A 27,454-nucleotide genomic window follows, 5' to 3' on the forward strand; every position below is an offset into this window, starting at 1 on the left:
CAGTTTCTGTGTCACAGGGCAGTAGTGACGGCTTAACATCTGAGGTCTGTGCTACGCGGCAGGAGCTGTTCTAAACACTTTCTGTGCTGTGAACTGATCTAAGCCAAGCTGTCCATCCCACAGCTGTCAGGCTTTGGGGGAAACAAAAGGAATTTCTGCTAATTAGAGGGGGATGGGAGCTACATGGCTTCCCCTCCCAACCGGCTACCTGGTGGCATTATCATGAAAGCGGTTCTGCCACATGTAACAAAGAGGCATAAAATCACCCACGTGTGGGTCCTTATGAGTCGCAACTCCGCTTCTGCCGGCACTCTGACACCACTTTGCAGGGAAGAGTCACTTTGCAATTGTGGATCAGCTGGCCTTTGGGTTGGACCAGGAATCAGAGGCAAGACCAAAAGGATATCTAGACCTAGAAGTTTTCTGTGTAGGGTTGGGCAGCCGGCTTCACCAGATCCTTTTATTTTGTGTATGCCAGGCCACGAAGCCTGCTCGGTCATTCGGTCTACCTGCTATCTTAAATGTTGCTCATTTCACCCACAAAATTTATTTTTTTTAACCTCCGTTATACTAATTTAATAGGGCCCTTGGTGCAGCTTTGGCTAGTAATATTTGAAGCCCCTACCGTAGATAGTCCCGGAGCGCGGGTCATTTAACAAATGCTTGTAGAGCATTCACTACATCCTGAAACGATATCAAGCATTTTGAACTTTACCCAGCACAACCCCCTTAATGGTAATAGCAACCCCATGAGGTACCTGTTACTACTGCCCTCATGTCCCGAATGAGGAAACTGAGTCATAGAGAAATTAAGGGATGCTTCCCCAGGTGGGGAGCGAGGGCCTTGAAAGTAGAGACTGTGGGTGTGATCCGTCCTCCAATCTCTACCCTCGGAAAGACAAGAAATTCGTGTTGGTGGCAGATAATAATTACCAATGTGGCAACTGGTTTTCCTGAATGGGGGGAGGTTGGAGTGTGTGGGTAAGTGGAGTGGTAGCTGAGTTATCCTGCAATGACCAATGGGACCCACGTGGCACCTGTCATTCTTCTAATATGCCTTCCTCCGATGTCTATGCATCCGGTACGGCTCAGAGTTGGCCTCAGCGAGCACCTGGTTTTATAGCTACCGATTTGCCTAGTTGGCTTTCCTTTGGCAGAGATAGACGTCCCTGTGCACGTACGAATGCCATAGTAACGGCACTTAATGGGTTCTTCCAAAACAAATGAAAGAATACACGATCAGGGGAGATAAATCACACGCTTCTGTGTGTGCATGCATGTGTGTTGTTTCCATGTCTAACGCCTTCCCATATATCATCACAGATAATTTACCCCCAAATTATTTAAGATAGGCTCGGGGAGATGAAGAAATTTGCTTCATTGGGGCATCTGGGTGGCTCAGTCAGTTAATCATTTGACTTCGGCTCAGGTCATGATCTCGCGGTCCGTGAGTTCGAGCCCCGCGTCGGGCTCTGTGCTGACAGCTCGGAGCCTGGAGCCTGCTTTGGATTCTGCGTCTCCGTCTCTCTCTGTCCCTCCCCTGCTCTCTCTCTCTCTCTCAAAAAAAAAAATAAATAAAATAAACATTAAAAAAATTTTTTTTTAATTTGCTCAAGATCACACGGCAAGCAAATAGCTTGGCCACTAGCTCTGATGCCAACCCAGGCTCTTGCCAGCACAACACAGGGCTAGCAAGCAAATGCACTTAGGAAAGATGTCAATGTCAGGCCCTGTCTAGAAGTACATTTAAGAGGGGTGGGCGCTCAGAGGTCTGCCTCCCGCAAGAGGAAAAAGGCTTTTGGAAATAGCACGCTGTACTCAGAAAGGCGACGAGTCTAGACAGAAAGGGACACCCAAATCTCCAGACCCCACCTCTCTTTCAGGTTTTCTATACGCTGGAGTGGGGGTGGAGGGCTTCCCAACATGCAAAACGTATGCAAGAATTTCATTCAAAAATGTTTAATAAATCAAAGCCGCACTTAGAACAAGAAGCATCACATCGCCCAGGTGATAGCTCTTTGTGAGGCTGAAGATCCAAGGGACAGACTTGTGTTTCTGCAGAACTGATTGATGGGATGGGAGAGATCGGGGAGGAAAAAAAAAAAAAAAACACCCCACTCTCTGCCATAGACAACCACCGAACAGAGGAAATTTAAAATATGAGAGGGAAGATTGAAGCCCCACGGAAAGATTAAAGAAAGGAAAGAACTACAAATGGGCAGATCAATTATTGTGTGAAGATCCGGAGGTGTTTAATTCATATCGGGCTGCGCGTTGCACTTGGAAGTCACACAGCTGTGCGGCACGGATGGTTCTTGTCTCTTTACAAACTTCGCGGATCACAGGAGCCACAGCCACCAACGGCCAAAGAGCAGGGTTCATTTTGGCAAGAGACAGCCAGCAAGTGTGTCAGGGGAATTCTCCATCCTGTTTACCCACTGCAGCCTGGGCTCATCAGACCGTAAGGTTTTTTAGGTTTTGTTTTTCAAATCGAAATTGACCGGAATTGACCCCCCGGGGGGGGGGAAACCCTTTATTTTTCCTATAAAACTGACTTAAGTGTCATGAAAATCATGCCAAATGATCAGGGTTTTCCTTTATCTTTGGCCAGCGGGGAACTCAGCTATAAATAAGCTCGGTTTATTAACAGTGCAGGATTTATGATTTCCATAATAGCAGTCTGGTTTGCTGCTTGATATTGACTGTTCCAATTAAACATCTGTAATTGCCCCCACGGACCTGATTCAGCCTGGCCACGAATGTGGCTCCAGCCATCTTGAATTAGACCAAGGATGGACTGGGGATGCTTATCCAAAACTTGACTGAACCATTCAGGTTTCCTGGGCCGGATTTTCCAGCTAAGCAAATTCCAGCTAGTAGTCGGGGTGGGTGCTGTGGTGCACCACCAGATCCCTCTCCACAGATGGGGCCCTCTTTCCCTCAGCTGCCTGGTACTGGCTGCTGAAGGCTCTCCGCTGAGTTCGTCTCAGAGAATTTCCCTTCACCAGAGTTGCCTTGACCACACTCACACTCCTTCCGTGGGGATAGCCCACATCCAGTGACGGGATGATCCCAGTACAAAGGCCTACCCCATGGCTCATGGCAGGACGACACAGAGGGCCAGCCCAGCTCTAGAACTTTCCGTGAGATGGGCCTCTGTTGTGACTGCGTTGCAACCCAGCCTCTTCCTCTACCTGTCCCGCTCCCCTCACTCCCCTAGGAGTAGTGATCCTAAAAGCACTCCCCAATAAACTTCCTGCCCACAGATCCCAACATCTCCGTATGGGTTTCCCAGGAAACCCAGCCTCAAACAATAGTGGCTGATGCTGGAGGACAGGGTTTCCTTACTACCCACTGGGCACATTGCTACCCCCAATAATATATAATAGTCAGTATGAAGACAACGTGGAAATTGACCTGGCAAAACTACATCCCAAGACCCCGGGCGTCCACGCAGTAGAGTGGGAGGAGCTTCAAACCTGGCTCTGTCTCAAGCTGGGTGACCTTGGGCGATGCATTGAGCCTCTCTGAGCGTGGTTTTCTTTGACGATAAAATGGGTCAAATCACCTCATGGGGCAGTAATAAAGACTATATGAGCTTAGGAGTGTAAAAGCACCCGGAACACAGAAGCTGCTCCGTAAATGTTGGTTTGCTTTCATAAACACAGCAGGGTGGTGGACGCCCTAGTATCTCCTAGGTAGGAAAAAGGGGGTGAGCAGTACCCACGAGTTTACGGTGGACGTGAACATACCGGGGAGACTTGGTGCAGCACCGGGAAAGGTACCCCAGCCCCCTGCCAAGTTAACAAGGCAGCTCCCCAGCTCCCTTTCCCCCAAAGGAGGGTTCCCCCCCCCCCGGAAGTTAATGGATCAGGCAGGGGCCTCGGGGAATGACGGGAAGCAACAGGAGCACTTCCCTGCAAGATGTCTTCTCTTCTCTGGTTAGGGAAGGGTTTATGAATTAAAAAAAAATTTTTTTTTAAGTTTATTGATTTATTTTTAAGTTTATTGAGAGAGACAGAGACAATGCAAGCGGGGGAAGGACAGAGAGAGAGAGAGAATCCCAAGCAGGCTCCACACGGCCAGCACAGAGCCAGACGTGGGGCTCGAACTCACTAAACCGGGAGATCATGACCTGAGCCGAAACCAAGTCAGATGCTCAACTGACTGAGCCACCCAGGCGCCCTGGGAAGCCTTTCTGAATTTAATGGAAGCCCAGCCACGTGAATCTGAGTGAGGCTCATCATGAGAATGTAACTTCATGAGGCTGGCACCTGACCCATCTTCTTTGTCCCATACAGCACAGGCATGCTGTAGGCACCCAATAAATACCTGCGGAATTAATGAATGAGCAATCGTCCTTAGTCCCCATGCCCCACAGAGTTCTGATGATTCTGGAGCAGGGGGAACACTTTCTGAGGGCAGTGGTGTCACATCAGCCCAGGCCACTCTGCTGGCTTCCGACGTGTCTCCATAGGGGCTCCTTCGAGTTGTGCAATGCTCTGGCTGTATCCCGTCACTTTCTCCGGGATCGGTTTTGTAAATAGTGTTTTATTGGAACACAGCCCCGCTCACTGGCATAAACATTCTCTGCGGCTACTTCGGTGACACGGCGGCAGGACCCAGCAGTCACGACAGAAATGCACGGTCAGAAAAAAACTAACATATCTGTTATCTGGTCCTTTCGGGAAAAGGTTGCTGACCCCTGTCCGAGAAGGAACACGTGAGATAAAGGTCCCCTCCGTGAAGGGGTTCATTCCTTCCCTGGGCTGGAGACTAGACTCACTGAACACGGGGCCCTTTCATCTCAGAGGGTCTGGGGGGCTCAGCAAGTTTCATCCCACAAAAAGACGTTAGTGATATCGAAGCCAGCGTGCTCTGCAAATCTACTCTATGGGGGCCACTGAGTTAAGTAAGCACCTTCCCTCTGTGCTCTCATGTGCACATCTCAGTAATGATATGAAGTGGCAACTATATTTTCCCTACTTTACAGATGAGGAAACTGAGGCCCGGAGAGCGTAAATGACTGGCTCAAAGCCCCACAGCGGGGATATGTGGGCAGAGTGGGGGCTCTCTCAGGTCTGTTTTGAGTCCCAGCTGCTGTTCACAGGTACTCCTCTAGGCTGCCCCCTGCCCCCCATACTGCACCCCCCCACCCCATGCTGAAGGCCCAGCGGGAAGAAGAAGACTGTTGTTACGTAAATACAAATAAACACGGAACAGGTTGGTTCAGACCCGCTGGTTGCTGTATAAAAACAATCCCTAACCAGTACATCAAAGAGTGGGTCTCTGGCAAGGTCACCACGAAGAAGTCTTTTCTTAGGGTGGCAGAATCAGCCCACGGAGAACCAGAGTCCCAAGTCACCCCCCCCCCCAAGGCAGGATAGGGGCTCTCTCCAGTGGGATGGAACCCAACTCTTGAGAAAATGTCACCCAGAACTCGGACAGAATAGATTGGACCCGATCGCATCAGACACCCACACGGGAATGAGGGCTAAAGGCTCTGTGTTTGAATTTAAAAACAAAAAAACAAAAAACCCAGAGATCCCAGGGAGGTCCGTTCCAACTCCCCAGATACAGACATATTACACGATAAGCTAACCCTTTTGTCTTCCTCAATTCAAAGGACTACACATTTTTTTTAGAGAATTCTCTCCTTTAGGGCCATGTGTCGAAATGTATTCAGTTCCACACTGTTGTGATAACAGAGCCTTGGGGAAATAGACAATATGTGGGAGGCCTGCAGTGATTACACGGGGAGCAAAATTGCTCAATTTTTGCTTGAGATAAAGGGGAGACTACACGTCAGGGAAATTAATCCGTATTAAAAAGATGAACCACAAGCGTGCTGAGGTCACTTCCTGTTGACCCAGGAAGAGAAGCTTCTGGTTTTCTGAGACTCCACAAGATCAGAGGGTCACGAGTTCACACAAGGATGTGGAGGGGAAAAGAGACACCTGCATCACTGCAGTGATTCGGTGATTTGACTTGCCTAAAAATGTCTATTTCTACTTATAACCGACTGTGCAGGTGCCGTGAGGTCTGCAGTTTAAACGTGGAAAACAGCAGACCCCCCCGGTGCTCTGCCTCTTTGGTCCTTGCTCTGTGGTCAGAGAACCATCAGCAGTGGCCTCAGCGCCACACGGGTGACCCACCCAGCAAACATCCCCCACCCGCAAGGATTTCTGGTCCGTCACCTTGTTTCATTCTTTTTCACACTTATCACTAACCAAAAATTGACTTACGCAACGTGTGCCCCTTGAGAGCGAAGTTCTCTCTGCCTGTCCCGTCCCTGCTTTGCCAATGCCTGGCTCACGGCAGATCACTGGTGCATGTTCGATGGATATTAATGTAGTCTTCGTGAACAAGTTGAAGGGTGTTTGAAATTTCACAAATCTTTAGTTTCTCACATCGAGCTGGTTATGCTATTGGAGGTGTCCTGATTATAAAGTATCCAACTGTCACTTTAGGGGCCCCTAGGTGGCTCAGCCGGACAAGCGACTGACTTCAGCTCGGGTCGTGATCTCGTGGTTCGTGGGTTTGTGCCCCGTGTCGGGATGCAGCTGTGCTGACAGCTTGGAGCCTGGAGCCTACTTCGGGTTCTGTGTCTCCCTCTCTCTCTCTCTCTCTCTCTGCCCCTCCCCTGCTCATGCTCTGTCTGTCTCTCTGTCTTTCAAAAGTAAATAAACATTAAAAAAATATAAATAAATGAGTAAGTGAGTAAATAAATAAATAAATAAAGGATCCCACTGTCACTTTACTAAAGCGGTTATTCATCTAAGATATACGAACATCTACCATGGGCCAGGCAAGTGCCAGGTATCTATCTATGCCAGGAATCCAATGGCCGGCAAAACAGAACGCCTGTCTTAGGAGCTTTCGGTCTGGTGGGAACAGTGGGCAACGAAGGTTCGTGAAATAGTAATACAGGCCCGCAGTCATGACCCTGGTTAGCGATATAAAGGAAAAACATACGGAGGCCTTCTGAAGAAGTCATGTCTGTGCTGAGACCAGAAAGATGCATTGACTGGGTGAGTTAACCAAGCAAACTTGCTCAAGAGCGATGAGGGTTGGAGTTAAGAACAGAGTTAGGGTGGGAGTGAAGATTAGGGGAACACTGGGATGGGTTCAGAGAACTTTCCAGAAAAAGGGACTGGTGTGTACGTGTGTCATAGAGGTCAGGTGGATATTGACCAGGAGCGAGTTGATGGCTGCCTGAAATGGAGAGAAAAGAAGTGGAGAAAAGAAGACAAATTTGGAGTTATTTAGGAGGTAAAAACGATAGGACTCGGTTTGTCCTTCAAGGACATCTGGTGGTTGAGGCATTGACTTTGGCCTTCTCCGGGGCTGGTACCCATGGGGCCCTTCGCGGCTGGCAACCTGTCTCCCAAAGGTGGAAGCAGCCACTGAACGGTCCTGCGTGTGCCAAATAGGTTACGGCATACGGGTGAGCAGGAGCCCCGAGCGAGCGTCCGCCTCAGCTGGCGGCAAGGTTTCAGAACCCGGATGCCGGCCCCGGGCAGGAGGATTCCCGGAGCCCTCACATAGATTACTGTGGGCAGTCAGGTGATTACAAGAGCTCAAGATGATGCTTATTAAAGAAATCAATAAGCGTGTTCCTGAGAACCCATGCTTGAGAGGTAACGTTGCTTTATGGAACCTTACCTGGAACCAGGGTAGCTAAATACAGAACACAGGGAGGACCGGCCCCGGATATGAGCATCACGGTTTCTTCACCCTCTTGATCAAAGAAAGACTCCAAGGAAAAGAGGAAAAAAAAATAATTAAAAAGCAGAAAACCTGATGTAATGAGATTTAAAAGAAAACTTTTGAAGCCAACAAGCAACCATGGGCAATGCTTCAAAGGGCCCAGGATCAATGTTTGTCAATAGCAGTTTTGCATCCTTTATCTTTCATGAATAGAGAGTGTGATGTTGTTAGGAGCCCGTCCATGCCTTAATTCTGTTTAGAGATTTGATGAATCAGAACTCCGTTAACATTCTGTCTGAATCAGCGACGGCAAAGGCCTGTAGCGGAAGCCTTACCCGACCGGGGCTTTTATCCCGTGCGTGGGACGGTAGTTAACTATCGGCCCTTCCGCATCGAACACTCGGCAGCCCCCCGGGGGTGCACCCAGGGGCTGGGGCTCTTTAACCCTGCCACTTCCTTTGGATACTTTCTCCCCAGAAAAGAAACCACCCCATGACTCAGCCCAGCTCCAAAGTGGCCATTTGTTTAATCAAGATAGTTGGTTTGCAAAACATTAAACAGTATTCGATGCCTAGTTAATAATTGGCATCCTTTGTTCTTGAGTCCTTGAGGACATGTTCCCCCCGTAAAGGCATAGACAGCAAAAGAAATTGTGTGTCGAGCAAAACAAGAGGTCTTCAACTGCACATATGCTTGCCAGAATGTGTCATCTCCATATTGTGCTGGTAACAGCTCTGGTGGGAAAGGCAGCCATCGGGGTAAGTGTCCTTTTCAAATGTCCGTAGTTGAGAGGCTGAGGTTATGAGGCGGACCCGGGTTCGACCCAGTTTCAAGCACCTGGGCCGGGAGTGACTAGAAACTTGGGTTGTAAAAGGCACGTGTTGTCAATCTGAATACATCCTGATTGTAAGAGTCAATGCAGGCCTGTGATGTTAGTTGCTGTCGAGAAGCCAAGTCCATGAACCCACGTAACTGACTCGAGCCCTCGGAGCAGAGTCTCCGTGAGCACCTTGCCACTAAGGGGACCGGGGCGAGCAAATCTGCCAAGACGAGGGGCTCGGAGAACCCTTTGGCATGGATCTCCGAGAACCCTTTGAGAAGCCATTAAAAGCTACAGACTCTCTTTGCACGTGTTGACAGAGGTACAGTTTTCTGGCCATCTGAGGCAACAGTAGGGGAGGAACCCCTGTGATTCGGCTCGAGAGGAGAATCCTGTCCGTTGCATATGATTCTGGTTTTACTTAGGTGGATGAGTTTTGGAGAGAAGCTTCGTGGGTAGCATTTTTCTCCCTTGTCCCTAGCAGATGGGACAAGGAGGGTCAGCAGGGGCCCAAGGGAGGTGGTGGCGAGCAGGGAGAGGAAATGCCATCCGCGGGTCTTACGTGGGGACCGTGGGCATTTGGAAGCAGATGGGCGGTGGAGATGTCGGCCCCTGCTGTGTGCCTTTGTAGTTCCAGAGTGTCAGCTGGATCTCTGTGGGCACAGGAGAGGGGCCATCAACAGAAACAGAGCCTCCTGGGGTTCCCTACCAGATGTGGTTTGAGGCATGAGCATGGGTTTTGGAGCCAGCGCTTTGACTCACAGCTTTGCCACATTCTAGCTGTGGAATATTGGGCAAAACATAATCACGCTGAGCCTCAGTTTCCCCTACTGCAAACCAAGTGACAGATAATCTGTCACAGATTTGGGGAGGGCCACGGCTGATTGGATGAAGCAATGCATTGGCTTTCAATAAATATTAGCTCTTTCCCCTTTAAATTTCCAGAATGAATACGACATCTCTATAAGGGGAGGCTGGGTGGCTCAGTCGGTTAAGTGTCTGACTTCAGCTCAGGTCGTGATCTCGCAGCCTGTGAGTTCAAGCCCCGCATTGGGCCCTGTGCTGACAGCTCAGAGCCTGGAGCCTGCTTCAGATTCTGTGTCTCTCTCTTTCTGCCCCACCCCCATTTGCTCTCGTTCTCTCCCTCCCTCTCTCTCTCTCTCCAAGATAAATAAACATAAAAAAAATTAAATCAGAGAATGCACCCCTTTGGGGGGGCAGGTAGAGAAGAATCAAGGGATGACAACAGAAAGAGCAGTCATAACCCCTTTATCTTATTAAATACCTTTGCATTTTATTTCCCATTCTATTCCATAGAGCTTTCCCTGTAGGCAGCAGATTAAATTTCAGATTTTCTCATTAGATGCTTCAAAACCAAGAGCTTCTCCTCCCCTTTCGGTAAACTTTCCTCAGACACCTTCCTTCGGCCCATATTAAGCTGTCAAGTGACTCACCTCTGAGAGAATTTTCTTTCACCAGTGATGACTGGTATATGTGTGCTGTGGCTGCAGTTACAAATTTTCAGGCCCCTACATCATTTGATTGCTTGGTGGATGTCTGGGGACAAGACCCAGCAGAAATACCATAGGTCTAGAGGAAGAGGTGGAAATTATCAGAGGCCCACAAGGGGCCCAGAGAAAGTACCGGTCGGAAAGAATTAGATCCTAAAGTTTGCAGGCAAGGAGACAGTTGATGCAGTCTGTTTGAAGTTCACACAACGGTAATGGTCCCAAAAACTCCCTTTGGTGCAAGCCCCAGTGAATTTTTAGGGTTAGCAATGAAATTATAAGTCAATAATGGATAAAAGAGAAAATATGAGAGATAGCCTTCGGGCAATGAGCTTAGTCAGTTCCAAAGAGAGGATTCAGGGCTTTGGAATGTTTTCTTACCCCAGATGTGTGCCAGACAGGTGGTCGGGAAGGCGGCTTGCGTTCCGCGGGCCAGTCCACAGACATCCAGGGGAAAGTGGCCAACTCGCTCAGATGCTTTGGAGAGTGCAGGGGCATCATCGAGGGGAGGGAGCCACACAGCCAGATGGGCTGGGCAGTCTCTTCCACCCCACGTAGCTAAAAATAATCACCAACTGTTATCATTTAATGAGAAATCCTGTGGGCCAGGTTCTTTCTTTACAGTGGATCGGTTCATCTCTGGGAGGACCCTAAGAAGTAGGTAGTGTCATTGTTCCCATTTTACAGGTGGGAAGATGGACAGCTTGGCCTCTAGTCAAGCCGAGCTCTACCCTACAGGCTGCTGTCCACTGTCTGGATGAGGTCTTTTGCCTGGACTCTGGCTGAAGATGAGATTTCTTCCATCCACAGAGCTTCAGGGACATGGTCCTCTGTGTAGGGGCAGGAAGCTCTTAGTCCAGGGGTTTGTTTGCTGGTTGGGGTGCAGCGATCTCCATGTGCCCCTGGAACTTTAAAGAAAAGTGGTCACAGGATCTACAATCACTATCCATTGGAAGGATGTGTGGACACTCTCCCATGAATTTAGGTCATGCAGCAAACCCTATAATGAGTTCTCCATGGGCTCATCTCTAACTTAGATTTTTATTCAGATATCCGTGATCCAAAGAGGTATTGGACAAATGTTATTGTCATGGACACCAGAAATTCATTCGAAGTGCCTTCCTGGCCTGAGCTAGAGTTGGTTTTCCTGAATGAACACCTGTCTCCAGCACAGCCTTGTACTGTTGCCCCTGTGCTACGGATGAGAAACGCACCCAGAGATGTTCAACTAACTTCCCAGCCAGGACCGAGGCTCAGATCTGTCCCACTCCTTGCCTGTTACAGGAGACCCACTCAACTGTATCAAGGATGTGCACCGTGCCCAGGGCTCAAAAATCTCTTCTTGCTGTGGTTCTTGACCACTGGGCTCAGCCATAATGGAATTTGACCTTCTCCAGGGTCAGAAGCCAGAGGACAAGGCTTGGCAGGCCATCCCTAGAGATGACAGAAGACAATGGCTTTTCTCTCCCCAGCAATGCACCTTATAATTAAAACACATGTTTGCTCCCATGTCTAGACTCCTTAAACCCTCGAGTTTAAACTCAACAACTCTAGAACTCTAGTATCCTCCCAGGTAGAGCACCACAGAAAGTTTTGAAGGGACCCGAATCTGCAAACTGGCAACTTGGGGGTCCATTCTGCTCACAGACTGAGTTTTCTTTAGGGGGTAGAAGGTCAGCCGAAGAGTATTTTAATTTTCTTTCAATTGTTTGGCAACATTTGCAAATCAGAACACTTCACATAGAAGCACAAATCCCCAGTTTTTCTTGAAAACCAGACATTTTATTTTTTTTATTTTTTATTATTATTTTTTACGTTTTTATTATTTTTATTTTTTTGAGACAGAGAGAGAGACAGAGTGTGAGCCGGAGGGGCAGAGAGAGAGGGAGACACAGAATCCAAAGCAGGCTCCAGGCTCCGAGCTGTCAGCACAGAGCCCGACGCAGGCCTCGGACCCACAAACTGTGAGATCATGACCTGAGATGAAGTCAGACGCTCAACTGACTGAGCCACCCAGGCACTCCCAAACCAGACATTTTAGTAACATGGGGCTCACGTACCTGCTTGGCACCAACCAGATGAAGGGCTACCATTCCCAGTTTCAGAAGAAACTTGAGCGCCCCCCCCGCCGAGTTCATAGGCCCTACCACTCTCTACCATTGATACTCTTTTGCTGGATGGATTTACATTATCGGCCAGGTTCTAAGTTGGAGAGAGAGACAGAGACAGCCCGGCTTGTCTGTTATTATGCAGAAACACTATGGATGTTGAAGGATTGGAGCCTGTTTTGGATGGTCAAGTAACTGGGTTCAGCGTCTGATTAATTTCAGCGTTCACATCTGCACAGCCCCCAGGACCGAACTAGGCCTTTGATGGGAAAGTAAGAGCCACCCCTTTCTAAGCCTCAAGGTTCCAGAATATCCAAGTCTCCTTCAGGCCCAGGAAGGACATCACTCCCTCTTGCTGGAACCACAGAGTCTTAAGGAAAAGAGAGGGACTGAAGTTCACTGTGACTTCTTACAGATTTTTTTTTATACAAAACTGATCCAAAGCACAATTCCAACTCATTAGCTTTGGCGGTATATGCTGGTATTTAGGGAAATCAGGTCGCGGGAAATCACATGTGTATATAGGCACAGATATATTTATATTTTAAATTCATTAAGGTTCCCTAAATGCAAAAGGAATTCTGCTGTCACAGAGAAACAGCATGGCAGAATATTCGGCAGCCGGGATTTTAAATAAAACATGCTTTTTCTTCATAATTAATATAACAAGGTTTTCTGGCTTAGGACTTGGCAAAGATCCCAGGAAAAATAAGGGGGTGGACTGGTGTGACGTGCCTGTGACCCGACAAACAAGTTCCATGAAGAGTTTATGCTTAGCGAGCTCTCCTTACTCTTGCCCATGATTTGCGAGGGGGGAAAAAAAAGAAAAGAAAAGCAAAGAAAAACTCAAACTCTCTGACAACAGTAGCTAATAATCATAATCATAGCACAACCATTTATTAAGTCTCTATCATATGAATGTTTATTACTTCATTCCCAAGTGCCCAATGGCTTGGGCACCCATATCATTCTTATTTGACAAATAAGAAACTAAGCTACAGAAAAGCTAAGGAATCTGTCCAAGATGGCCACCCCCGGAGGCTACAGAATGGGGATTCAAACCCAGGTCTGCCCTAAAGCCCAAACCGGTTTCTTAATGTGTTTGTTAAACAGAGTTACCTTTTCTCTAGCTCAACAGATTTGCTTTTAAAGGAAATTGTCACGACTATATTGGAAAAAAAAAAAAAATCAAAGAAAATGACGTCACTGAATTCTAACTGGCTACACTTGCCACCCAAATGCTCAGAGCCTGAAGCCTGCTTTCTCCTTGTGGGAAGGGGAGGCTAGCAAGAGGTAGAGAGGGTAGAGACTTACCAGCAGCACCCAGTTCTCCTTTGTGATGGGTTTGGAAGGGTTTATGGTGAAATTGGGAAGGGAGTGACCGTCTTACGCTGTGCCTGATGTCAGGTCATGCCCTGGGGAGCACCAGCTGAATCAGCTTGGGGACCACCGGTTCCGCACCAAAGGAAGCACGGAAGTGAAGGCAGCTTCAGGATCATGCCCACGTGGCAGAGGCCTCAGACCCATCTCGCTCTTTTGTCTTGTTTGTTCATTTGCCTTTCCAAAGGCCTTCCACTTGCACTATAGCCAGAAAGGCGTGTGTTCCTGCACCCAGAAAGGCGTGTGTTTATCCCTCATCCTCAATCCTCCCCAATTCTTTGCAAAAGCTGCACTCCCCACGGGCAGCCATATGCCCTGGAATAAAACATGAGGGTACGGACATTTTTACTTTTACAATCGGGGAAGCTGAGGCACAGAGCGACTCAACAACTTGTGCAAAGAGGAGAGATCAGCCCACAGTCTCCCTTGGCCAGGAGCTTCATGCCTAAGGCAGGTATAATCAAAGCGAGCCTGAGGGCAAAGTCACCTGGGTACTGGTTCAAAATTCATGTTCTGGGCCCACTCCAGGCCCATGGACGCACGATATCTGTGTATAGGGCCCAGGAACCTGAATTTTTTTATTATTTATTTATTTACTATTAGAGAGCGTGCCAGGGAGGCTCGGAGAGAGAGGGAGAGAGCAATTCCAAGCAGGTTCTGCGCTGCCAGCGTAGAGCCCTACGTGGGGCTCAATCCATGAACCGTGAGATTGGGACCTGAGCGAGTGACCAAGACTCGGACACTTAACTGACTGAGCCACCCAGGCGCCTCAGGAAACTGAATTTTTACCAAGTTCTCCAGAAATGAATGGTAAATGCCATGGAAGTCTTCTACTCTGCCCCATCCCATCTCTGCTTGTCACATGAAGCTACATTCCAGCCCTCAGTCACCTGGGCAGAGGCCTGAATGGGCTCTAGAGCTCTGAGCGTTAAATTAGAAAGGCTACACAGGGGATTGACAGAGCAAGGAGATCTGGCCTCGAGTCCCTCCCCTGCCCCAGTCAGTTCATGTCCTTACAGGAACACTCCATCCCCCTGGGCCTTACCCCTCTGTACATGAAGAGTCCAGACCCGCTCCTCTCCACAATGCACCCTTGCTCGTCACTATGGTCCTGCTTCACCCAGGCTCCCGAGAAGGAAGCCACCCACACAGACCGCGGGCCAATGCTTTCTTCTTTGGCTGCCGTATTTCCCCCGCTGAAGCCTTCCCTCCTTGCCCTGAGGTTCAGATTAAAGCAAAGCCACAGCGAACCCTGCCCATCCTGAGACAGCCCTGTGTGGTGTACGTGCAAAAGCAAGAAAGGCAAGATTCCTTGCGACCAGAAAAGGACTGAATGGCACCACTCTATACCTATCAGGATGGCCAGAATGTTCTTAAATGGAAAGCAACCAGTGTTGATGAGGATGTGAAAGAATTGGAACGCTCATGCACTGTTGGTGGGAATATAAAATGGTGCGGCCACTATGGAGCACAGGATGGTGCTTCCTCAGAAAGTTAAACATAGAACTACCCTAAGACCCAGAAAATTCCACTCCTAGGTATAACCCAGAAAAATGGAAAGCAGGGACTGGAACAGATATTTATACACCCATGTGCATGGCAACTTATTCACAATAGCCAAAAGGTGTAAACAACCCAAGCGTCCCTCAACAGATGAATGGATAAACAAAATGGATAGACAATGGAAATCTACTCAGACTGAAAAGGAATGAAAGTTTGGTATATGCTACAACATGGGTGAACCTTGAGAACGTTATGCCTAGTGAAACAAATCCAGCCACAGGAGGATACATATTGTGATTCCACACATATGAAGTACCTAGAATAGGCAAATTCAGAGCCAGAAAATAGAACACAGGTTACTCGGGTACCGATCAGGGGAGGGCGGGGAGTGAGGAGAAAGTTATTATCTAATGGCTACACACTTTCTGTTGGGGATGATGAAAACGTTTCGGGTAAAGATAGTGTGGGATGGTTACACAACAATGTTCGTGTAACTAATGCCAGTGAATGGTACACTTGCAAATGGTTAAAATTAAAAATATTGTATTGCGTGGATTTTATCACAGTTTTTGGGGGGAAAGGACTACGTGGCTTTGCACAACTGTGAATTTCATCATAGTTTGTCTGCAGCCAGAGCTGCAGTGGGGGGATGGTATGGGGCAATACTTGGGTTGGTGACGGGAACACGGACAACCTCTGTCCTCTGTCGCCACCACATCTCACCCTGACCTTGAGCTCTTTGTCCAACAGTGAGGACTGACCTGCTGAACGCTGCACTCTTGTCTTTGGCCCACCCTTTTAGACCAGTGACTTCAGCTTCACTTGGTCACGGGACAGAGGTATCTCCCACCCAACTGCCCTTGGGAATAACGCGACTTCTCCGTGTTGATCCACAACCAGCTCATGGTAGAACATCCAAGGAGGAAGGGATGGAGGGATTAGAGTCCCAATCTTTCTTTATTTTGAGAGAGACGGAGTGTGCGTGCGAGTGGGTGGGTGGGGGGGGGCAGAGAAAGAGGGAGAGAGAGAGAGAAAATCTGCAGCAGCCTCCACATCGTCAGCGCGGAGCTCAACACAGGGTGGGGGCTCCATCCCACAAACCTTGAGATCATGACCTGAGCCGACATCAAGAGTTGGACACTTCACCGGCTGAGCCACCCAGGTGGCCCTAGAGTCCCAATTTTCTGTTGTTGGTTGGTTCATGCTAAGCCAAGCTTCTGGCCCCAGAGGACAGGTCTTGCACCCCATCTCCCCTCTTCTGCGTCCCAATCCTCTGAGACCAGTTTCCACCAGCTAATTCCTGGGATTCGCCAACTCAGACTGTTAGCCTCTGCCTTCTTGTTTTCCAGAAGATTTAGAATTCTGAAAGGCAGAGGAAGAACCTGAGCTGCAATAATCTAGATTAAAGATGAAATCTCGAGAAAGCTTAAACTCGATTAAAGAGAGGACAAAATGGATTAGACTCCCATGCTCTTCACCCCCGGGGAGATTACGCTGTAAATCAGTAAGACTCAGAGACAATAGCCTTCTCTCTGCCCTCCCTGTCTTTCCCCCTAACAAACCTTAGCCTAGAAGACACTAGAAGATACTAGAAGCTGCTATTTTATCCCTGTTGAGACAAGGAACAGAAGCGGCAAAAGAAGCAGGCAGCGGCTTGCACACCCCCCTGATCTGAGTGGAGATGTTTGTTGAGATGCGTTGGCCACCGTGGCCTGGCCGAGGCTCGAGCTGACTTTTGTACCTTCCACAGCTGTCGCTGGTGCCTAGCAGTCCTCTCTCTGTCCTACCAGGCCTGGACAGGCCTTTCATAAAGCTTTCCAAGGACAGAGGTCTGATTCCACAACCTGCCTCTTGTAGAATTCGGTAGCACTTCTGTTTCTTTCTCCTCCATTCTTCCGTTAAAGCGTATGATTGCCACGCTCTCCTCAGCCCTCATAGCGACGGAGGTCAAGGGCAAGGGCTCCGGTGGAAGACTGGCTCCATTCTATCCTGGCTGCAGCAATTTACTAGCTGAGTTACTGTGGGCAACTTCACCTCTGGGAACCGGTTTGCTCACCTCTAAAATAGACACAGTGATAGTACCTCCATGATCAAGCATCGTGTGCCGCCAACCAGACAGAATGCATGTAAAATATCGAGCACAGTCCTTGGCACACTGTCAGCTCTTGATGTATGCCAACTGAGATCACAGTTGTCTCCTCCTACCCCCCCCCTTCTTATTCTTTTGCTTTCGTGGTCTTCCTCCTTGCGTTTGCAAGTCCCAGGAGTAGGATTGTATCATTTTAAGTGTCACCGTGGAAAGACTGGACGCCAGAATGGGATGAAACATTGTGCCTCCCCATTCCCCCACCCCCATCACTCAGGTTAGTTTCAGGATCCAGACCTATGGCATAAATAACTGGCTACTGGCCTGGCCTCTCCCATATGGTCCCGCAGCTACCCAGCCTGTGTTTGGGCTGCGGGTCTCCACATTTCGCTGCAGCCTATCTCTGCAGGCGGACCCAGTGGCTCACAAAATGAGTGGGCCTGCTCTGGATCCCTGACTCGCAGCCCAGGCTGCATCGCTGGGCGGCAGCTGCTTCAGATTCGCCGAGAGCCAGCGGGATCTGCAGGGCCCCCAGGCCCCAGAAAGGTCCAGCGTTGTTTTTGTTTGGTTTCTCCCGAGCGCGAGGGCTCAGCTCCTGGGAAGGGCACGTCTGCCACCTGCTGGCTGTGGGCAGCGCAGCACTTGGCTGGCCCTCCCGCTCCGGCTCAGAGCTCAGATTCGGGGTTCTGGCCCAGGTCCAGGCGTCAGAGGGCCTTGCCCACGCTGGGCCCTGAGGAACCATGTTCCTTGAAGTCCTCTCTCCTGTCCTGCCCACTTCTCGAAGGCTGAGCGTGGCCAGGCACGGTCCACACTGTTCAGTGCAAATGGGAGAATTCAGGGGCTACCTCCTCTGGGCTGGGGGAGCATGGGGAGAGGGGCAGGCCCTGCCCTCCGGACAAGCTCCGTGGAGGGAAGGTGATGCAAGGCGAGGGACCTGATCGACGCAGAGTTGGCAGGAGGGGTCACATTTGCACTCGGGGCCGTCTCACGGCCCTCCCTTGGTTACCGCCCTGGTGCTCAAGCCTGGAGGAGTCACCTTCGGATTCTACCCCGTTCAAGTCCCGAGGCCCAGGAACACCCTTAAGACCTGAACCCGCCCTTTCTCCGTCAGGCTCCCCACTATCAACCCCCTTCCCAAACAAGATACCCCGCCCCCGCCCCATGGCATTCTTTGCAGAAACCAGGCCGGATGACCCTGAGGCAATTAAGCAGGCGTGGGCCCCGTCCAGACAGCAAATGGCCACTCTTCCTCTCTGCATGCCTTCCCCTCCCCAGCGGTGTATGTCACAATTTGCCAAACCTACAGAAGAGTGGGAAGAATAAGCCGCACAATAAGATTCTCTAACATCAGTCTACACTCCAGTTTCCCGATTGCCCCAACAATGTCCTTTATGGCTTCTTTTTTCTTTTTTTAAATCCAGGACCTCTCATGGCCTTGGGTTGTCATGTCTCTTTACTCTCACTTAGTAAAGAACAGCCTTCCCACCTTCTTTGTCTTTCACGGCACTGCCATTTTTGCAGGGCCTCGGCTAGTTGTTCTGTTGAACGGCCACAACCTGCGCCTGTCGTGCTTCTCGTGAGTAGACTCGGGAGAAGCATTTTTGTCAAGAATTCCACTGTGGATACTGCGCCCTCGGTACCTCAAGTCAGGATGCATTCTTTTTTTTTAACCTGCCTCTTTTTTTTTTTTAAGTTTATTTATTTTGAGAGCGCACGCGCACATGTGCGTGAGTGGGGGAGGGGCAGAGAGAGAGAGAGAGAGAGAGAGAATCTTCATCAGGCTCCACGCTCAGCGCAAAGCCCGATGTGGGGCTCTATCTCACAAACCGTGAGACCGTGATCTCAGCCAAAATCAAGAGTCGGACGCTTCGCCAGCTGAGCCACCCAGGTGCGCCTTACCTGTCCTTTCCGATGTATCATCTGCCTAGTTCCCAAAACGGTTAAGGAGGCCTACAGTCAAACAGAAAATTAAAACCTCTGCTGAGAGGAGAGGAGGAAAATATACCACACTCCCCAGGTTGATGCGAGTGCCGGGAAAATGATCACATTGACCAGTGCCTTCTGGTGGCCAAGACCCAAAAGGGAGAACTGTGCGGGTGACAGAGCCCTCCTTTTCTAAATCCGAGGTCGACAAGCTTCGCCTGGAAAGGGCCAGATAGGAAATATCTGGAGCTGTATGGTCTCTATCACGACGACTTTGCGGTTGTGGCACAAAAGCAGTCGAAGACAACACTTAAAAACAGGCATGGCTGTGTTCCAACGAGACTCTCTATTTGCCGTTGAGCGTCCCACTCTTGGTTTCGGCTCAGGTCATTATCTCTCGGTTTCATGAGACCTAGCCCCGTGCCCGGAGCTTGCTTGGGATCCTCTCTCTCTCTCCCTCTCTCTCTGCCCCTCCCCCACTCACACTGTCTCCATCTCTCTCAAACAAATAAACTTAAAAAAAATTGTATTTATAAAATGACACTTCTGGGTTTGGCCCCAAGGGCCTTAGTTTGCTTACCCTCGACTTAAATAAAAGAATATATTTCCAGCTCTTAAATGAATAAAACTTTCTTTTTCCGACAAGTACTGTGCTCTAAAAGGAATTGTTCATAAGACTGTTTATTTATTCAACAAAACCTTTTTCGGGACTGTCATGTGCCTACTCTCAGTATGGGGTAATACATCAGTGATGAAACAGACGAGATCTTTGCCTTTCTGGAGGGCAGAGTCAATGTAAGAAATAGATAACATGCAAATAGACAAGAGCGACATGGCACAACAAGAACTATGGAGGAAATGAATGGATATAATGACAAAACAGTGTGTGGGGGGCGTGTCACACCCACGGCGAGCTGGGGAAGGCCTCCTGGAGAAAATGACATTTGAGCTAAGACTTAGCAATGGTCACGGGAGAGAGCCTTCCACATAGAAGTAAGAGCAGGTGCAAAGGCCCTGAGGTGGGAGGACCTTGGCCAGCGCCAGTTTGAACCCGGGTGTGGCTGGGGATTAGTACTGGGTGGTGGAAGGGAAGGGTATGGCCGGAGGATTATAGGTTGTGGCAGGTGCTTGTGTTTTCTTCCAAGAACTATGGGAAGGCACTGGAGAGTTTTAAGCATCTGTCCATCCCCCGCCCAAGGAGCTGTCACCCAAGGCTCCCCCAGACTGGAGTGTGAATCCGAATCGGATCACAGCTGTGTGACCTGTAAGCCTCAATATTCTCGTCTGTACATGGGCTAATAGAAGCCTCCTCATAGGGCCGTTATAGGAATGAAATGCAGCAACGCACAATCAGGCGGAGAGGAGAGGCTCCGTACATGTTCATCACGGTCAGGGACATGGTTGTCAATACCTGGGCAGCCAGGCCACAGCCCGAGACCGGGTAGGCACAAGCACCGAGTCCCTACCAAGGAGAATCCTCAACAGGCACGGGAAGAAGGGGAGGAGGGGGCGTCTTCAAAGAGGTCCCGCCCCCTCCCTCTAACCCGTCCCAGCTACAGCCATCCGAAGGCACCCAGCACTCCTGATCCTGACATGTGACCCTGGGAGAAGCTCCTCTCAGCTGGCAGGAGCTCGGGGAGGCACCCAGCCAGCCAGCAGACTCAACCTTGCTCAGCCCTGTGTTGGTTTTCTGTTTTCGTTTTTGCTTTTTTGCAGTTCTCCTTGATGTCTTTACTCGTAGACCCGGACCCAGGTGAGTGTGTGGATCGTCCAGGGGCTCCCCACAAGCTACAGGCTGCTCTGGGATGGAGGAGAGGGGACCCACGCGTGTAAGTGTTGGCACAACCTCGGCGTTCAAAGGGTTCCGAAGCGCCACGGACCCCTTCAAGAATCTTCCCAGAAAGATGCTCTCTTGGGTGTTTGTCCCTCCACACACATGCACACGCACACGCACAATGCTTTGCTAAATTTCGAGCTGCCCACGGATGCCCCCGATGCCCTGTCTCAGGCCCCCAAGGGAAAAACTGCTGATACAGTTAAGTCCCTTCATTTTACAGAAGAGGAAACTGAGGCGCAGGGAGGGATGCCAGAGGTTACACAGCCCATTAGTGGCTGAGATGAGATGAAAAGGCCAACGCAAAGTGAGGGTGGCATGGGGCAATTATTGGCTCCAGGCAGGCCAACCTGGACCCTCACTCACTTCACCCCGTGGGTGGGGAGCCAGGCCCCGTGTGCTGGGCCATGCAGGCAGCCCTCAGGCTGAGCCGCCCCTGTGGCGGCCTCCCACAAGCACCGCCCCCCCCATTGCCCCTCTGCCTGGTTTGTTTCCCCAGACCCTTTCACGACGGCTCTCTCACAGACTCTCTCTGTCACCTTGTCTCTGTCCTGTCCCCTCTGCCTGGTACCCTCAGCTGTGCAGAGCTGTTCTTTCCTGCCATCATCCAACCTCGGTCTCTTGACTCTGGGCCCAAGTCTCCCTTCCAGGAACCAAGGCACAACTCCAGCAGGGCAGAGGCCGGCACTGGCAGTGGCTTGTGTCGGTCACCCACAGGGGAACGAGAGCCAGGCAGACAGCACATGGAGATGGCAAAGTTTAGTCACATCTAAACTTTGGGTCAGGGGCGTATTTGGAGGCAAGTTGGAGACAACTGGGGCAAATTCCGCATTATGGTCAATACTCTCCAGCGGCAAAGCACTGGGTGGGCAGACAGACTTGTGCTGGCTCAGGGCAAGGGATGTCTGACCTTTGTCTACCCCACATGCTCACGGAAGGTTTGTGAAATTGAACACGGTGTGTGGGTTTTGAGAGGGTCCGTGTCTTTCCTCAAAGCAAAGGAGAGTGTTCTATTCAACAGGGTAGAATTCCGTTCTTTGGAGGAATCATGCGTCAGAGGGCTCCCCCAGCTGGCCACACCAGTATCTGCATGTGGAGTCCAACGGGGGGGTCCAAAGCTAAGAGGTGGGAAGAGCTGTCCCCTCCCCTGGCCTTCAGCACACAACTCTCAGGCCCCATTGGAGGGGCCATCTAGACATTTGGTCTAGATGTTGGAGCTCCAGAACGGTGGGGTCACGCAGTGGACGAACAGCTTGGAAAACTCAAGAGACCTCGCTCTCTTCAAGTAAACGAAAAGCAGACCCCCCGCTAGTCCGTGAGGTCAACTTTCTGAGAATTAAGAGACGTGTTTACCTCAAGACGCTGGGCTGCCATCTTCCAGAAAACTGCAAAAAGACACCTACAATCACCATGAGTTTGTGGCACCTTGCTACTGTGCCATGAACAACCTGAACAGCTGTAGCCAGTGGCCCCGCTAAACACAGACGCCCGAAAAGGGAAGAGGTCCGTGCTCTGTGTTCTTAAGGCTTCCAGCTTTCAGGAGATAGATCAGAAGCTGGAGGATCAGATTTGGTCTGCAAACAGGAAGAACTTCCTGTCCATCCGAGTTGTCCAAAAACCTGGATGTGCTGTTGGGCTCTTGGGAGGTGGCCAGTTCTCCATCACTGGTGGCATTTCAACACGAGCTGAAAAGCCACTTTAGTAGCGAGTGGAGAGTGTTGGATTTAACCTTCTGAAATTCCTGGCCCTATAAGAACTATGCCAGTAGCTTCTGCCAGTCTGGTGAGCCGATGACAGGACCCCGGAGCCTGCCATCCCTGGGCTCCTAAGTCCGTCTCGAGGTGTCGGGTCAACCTCTGGCCATGCATCTGGGTGAGACGCGGTAGCTGGGCCTTTCTGCAAAGAGCAGGTTAGGTTTTAATCAAGCCCCTTTTAGTATCTGATTTAATTTCACATGGGGGTTGTGCTTTGATGGAACTTGTCAGCTCCCAGCTGGCTTTGGAAAGCAGCGTGGCCAAGGAAACACCACGCGCACGTCCACGGGCAAGCCGCTTCTGTAGTTGGTTTTGCTGGAGACGGTGCGCGGTGAGGGTTTTGCTGGAGCAGAAGGTGCCCAGGCCACAGTCCCCAATGGGTGGCCGAGGAGGTGGTCATCAAACAGCACAGACTCCGCTCATCTCCCCAAAGCAGGTGCCGTGACAGCCAGCGGGCCTGCGGAAATGCCTCTTCAAAGCTGGCTTGTTTCTGCCCAGCAACACGAGCTGAGCCCATCCATCAGCTGTCCTGCCGCCTGCCAGGGAGGGTCTCTGCTGGGCTTGCCCTGTCAGCTGGATTGGAAGCGTCGAATGCAGGCCAACAGGGCTGGGGTTTGGGGGAGGCCCTCGGAGGAGCTGTCTGTGCCACAGTGATGGATGACGCCAACAGGGACGGCATTCCAGAGATTTTTATTCCGTTCCGCACATCTGGCAAGCTCCTTAACTAGAGCAGCTGCAGAGCCCATCTCACAAACTCGGAGCTCTTTCCGAGAGACCCCGGCTACAGAGCACAGTAATCCCGGACCGGGGACTTGGAGCATGGGCTAAAAGAGATTTCTCAATGTGTGTTACTTCCTGGAAGCGAAAACCCGTGGAGTTTCATGAAACACAAACCCACAAGGGGCTCCTGGGCAGGTGGAAAAACAAACCAGACTTGGAGTTGGGTTGACCTGGGCCCTGATAACACCACTTCCTTTTTTTTTTCCCTCTTCTGTGTAATAGGAATAGTAATAACTATGCCATGGGGTTTCTCTCGGTTTAAATAAGATTATGTGCAACCACACTTATTTAGTAGAGTGTCCAGAACATCGAAAATAGGCAGTAACCAATCACTGGGATGATTTGAGTTAGCTCAGGATACTTTCATCATCCTTCCTGATAAATTCTAGAAGCAGACTCTGATAAATAGAGAAATGCATGAGGATTTCTTTTTACACCTAATACAAAATGCTTCTCACAGCTGCTCCCACCTTCCCCCAAAGCCTTCTCCTTTTCTACAGCCTAGAGAAAGCCTCCAATAATCTGTATCTGAACCTGGAGTGTTTTCCAATAATCCAGCAATGGAACCCAATTTCATGTCAGGCTGTAATCCCTCTGTATGCAGGAAAGCACTTGGACAAGTTTCTAGACTCCTACGGAGCTCATCAGGCATTTTCTTCACCAAATACGTCGGACCCAAATCTCACGTAGTTTCTCTCCCACACTTCCCGTTTACTCGGTTCCAAACAGATACCAACTTTGCTAGCCGAGCTGTGTGCCTGCCGTGTGCAGGCCAGTCAGAATGAAGGGAGGCCCAAACACAGAGGGAAGAACTCACTTGTCACATACATACATTAACTGCATAGAGGGCTCTGTGCTGGGCACTGAGGGGTAGAAAGAGGAACAGACACGGTCGTTGCTTTTAAGACACCAACACTCTAGTTAGGGGACACAATCAGATAGACAAAGTTAAATAAGGACCATAAGAGAGAGGTGCCATCTGAGATGCAGCCCGGAAACCTAAGACTCTACAGCCTTCTAGGCCACTGAGGAATGCTGTAGTACCTAAAGTTCTTATCCCACTAGCAACCCAGTTATCAATCAAGGCCCATGTGTTTACTTGTTATTACTGCATACTATGCTACCCTAAACTGAGTGGCTTCAACCGTTAATCACGTATTAATTCTTATTCTTAATAGAATAATGTCTTAATTCTTTGGGTTGGCAATTTAGACTGGGTTCAGCTGGACCGTTCTTCCGGTCTGGACGAGGCTCAGCTGATGTTGGCTGGGCCTCCTTACCTGTCTGCAGTCGGCTGGTAGATTGGCTGGGCTCTCATATGTCTGAGGCCTTTGAGGCCTTGACGGGAACTGCTGGGCCTCCTGTTGCCCCACAGGTTCTCTTATCCTCCATAGAATAGGCCCGACCCGTTCACATGGCAGTCACAAGGGTGTGAGAGACAGGCAGAGAGAGAGAGAGAGAGAGAGAGAGGGGGGGGGGGGAGAGGAAGTGCAGAAGACTTCTTGAGACCCAGCTTGGAGCTAGCACGCTGTCCTTCTACCACATGCTATTGGTCAAAGCAAGTCCCAAGGCCTGTCCAGACCCAAGGGGCAGGGAAATCAAGTCCATCTTTTGGTAGGAGGAGCTGTAAAGTCACACTGCAAAAGATGTGGCTACCGGCAAGGGTGGAGACTTGGGGCCATTTTTCCCCATCCAATTGGCTCATACAATGCTAAAATGTCAATGTGGACCTTGAAGACTTGACCTAGGCCTGGCCACATCCAGCTCCCCTGACTTTCCACTACCCTTTCATTTCCTCTCTTGGCTGGATTTCTTCCCCCACCCACCCTATTCTGGAAGTTCCTGTGAGTGGAGGCCACTCTTCATTATTCCCAAAGCCTCCTCGAACCCGGCATAATAGTAGGCCCATCGTAGGGGCACAACACACTTTTCTTTAACGTTTTTTTTGGTTTTGTTTTTGTTTTTTCTGAGAGACAGAGACAGAGCGCTAGTTGGGGAGGGGCAGAGAGAGAGGGATACACAGAATCGGAAGCAAGTTCCAGACTCTGAGCTGTCAGCACAGAGCCCGACGCGGGGCTCGAACCCACGAACTGTGAGATCGTGACCTGAGCCGAAGTCAGACGCCCAACTGACTGAGCCACCCAGGCGCCCCAACACACTTTTCTTATGTAGACAGTGGGATTAAGTGCCAACAGAATAGAAAAGACAACACCAACTTTAGGTTTGGAGGTGGAGAAACCCTGCCGGGTGATGCTTCTATAAAGCATTCTGAAAGCGTGTTGCAGCCGCCCCAAATGTAAAGGATCTCGGTGCCTTTCCTTGCACAGTACTTCTATTGGATGGCTTCTGGTGACCTGGGGCCACTGGACCTCTACTGCTTCTATCCACCTCAACCAAGGGCCCCAGGCCCTGGGGAGTAGCAGGGACTTTTTGCCTCGTTTAGCAGAAGTATGACTCCAAGCCTACGTGTTTTATCCCCTCTTTAACTTCACTGAGGGATGAGCACAGCTTGTTAATAAGGCCAGATTCCAGTAAAAATTCTCAAGCAGACATTACAGCCATCCCCCACCACCTAGAAAAGTCACACGGTTCCATTTACGTAAAAAGCTTCCCCGTTTCCAAATATCTGCAAAGGGAATGAGTCTTAATGGCGTAGCTGAGATTAGCCCGTCCGACCTTCAACCTGTCGGAGGGCTGGGAGAAATCACAGGAGCGCTCTGAAGGCACTTATCTATAAACGCCTGTTTGGAAAAACAAAAACAAATTCTCTAAGGAAAAAAGAAATAAATAAATGATGTAATCATCTCATTACCCACCCATTGTCTCTCCCAAATGTCAGTTTGAAATCTTTCATGTCAAACTCAGAAAAATGGTTTTCTCCCCCTCACTTTCTCACTCTCATTCTCTGCTTTATCATGCTAGATGGAAAGAAACTTTATTTGCTCTGGGAAGACAATGGCCTTATCTTCAACCTAGATCCTCATCCCTGGAAAGGTGGCCTCCTCTGGGAGCATTTTCAGAGCGGGGAAAAGCAGCTCGGGAGAAATAATGAGCAAGCAAGGGGAGGCTTGACTTGACACTGTGATAAATGAGGTGAAACTTTGGCAAGGAACCAGAGTTGGCGTATTCAAAAAGGAAATAAAAAGATAGTTCCATTTTAATGGGAAATATAAAACAGCCATTGTGCGAAAGTCGATTTTTCAAAAGCCAAAGAGATAAAGACTATAAGGGAACGACGGAGAGAGACTGAGATAATGTGGTTGATAATCAGCCTTAGGTAAAGTGCCATGCTCCAGCCATCAGCTGGCTCTGCGGGAGTGCCTTTTCAAGTCGCCCATCTGCATTTGCTTCCGCCTCATTATCATATGCATCTCTGGGCAGCTTCCTTAGAGCTTCAACCTGCCACCTTGCCATATTCCTGCCAGCTGGAGAGAGCAGAGTCAACCCAACTTTCTTCAAATCCCAAGCTTCTCTCCACGAGCCACAGGAGCTACCAGCATCTTCCAAGGCCCCAGACAGCAAGGAGCCTGAGTCCAGCCTTACACACGCTTGCTCTTCCCAACGGACTGGCCCGGTGTGAGGTTTACACCCGTGGACAATGTCATATACAACCCTGCCTTTCACTGGGCAAAATCCATGAATCTTCTCAAGGTTGTCCTTGGGCGAATCCTAATTAGCAGGCTGGGTATGCAATGGGGATGGTTGGACCCCTTTCCCAAGGGGAAGGGGGAATTAGCTGAGGCCGTGTAAGAGGTCAATTGAAGCAGCTAAGCCAGTGCAGTTTAGAGGTTCTATGGGGATAAACCGCCTTGGTTCACATCCTGCCATTTATCTAACTATGTGACTCGGGGCCAGTAACCACCTCTTTCAGCCTCAGGTTTCTCAACTGAAAGTAGAGATAGTAATATGCCTCCCAGGTTATTATGAGGATGAAGTGAAATGGTTCACATAAAATGCTTATTACAGGGCCTAATCCTAGTAGAGGCTCAACAAATACTAGCTTTTAGTATGATTCTATAGGTACAAGTTGGGAATAGTTTGATGCCGT

General features: G+C 49.8%; 1 protein-coding gene across 1 annotated transcript in view; it reads left to right on the forward strand.

Moving 5' to 3' along the window:
- The first annotated feature begins 8,374 nt into the window (after positions 1-8,374).
- The window catches only part of HABP2 (hyaluronan binding protein 2), a 32,527-nt gene continuing 13,447 nt past the window's right edge, over positions 8,375-27,454 (forward strand). The window contains exons 1-2 of the mRNA XM_007084823.3: positions 8,375-8,468; positions 20,755-20,791. Of these exons, the coding sequence (XP_007084885.2) occupies positions 8,400-8,468; positions 20,755-20,791 (106 nt within the window). The 5' untranslated portion in view covers positions 8,375-8,399. The remainder of the gene's footprint in view (positions 8,469-20,754; positions 20,792-27,454) is intronic.

This window comes from Panthera tigris, chromosome D2 (assembly GCF_018350195.1).
Source record: "Panthera tigris isolate Pti1 chromosome D2, P.tigris_Pti1_mat1.1, whole genome shotgun sequence".
NCBI lineage: Eukaryota > Metazoa > Chordata > Mammalia > Carnivora > Felidae > Panthera > Panthera tigris.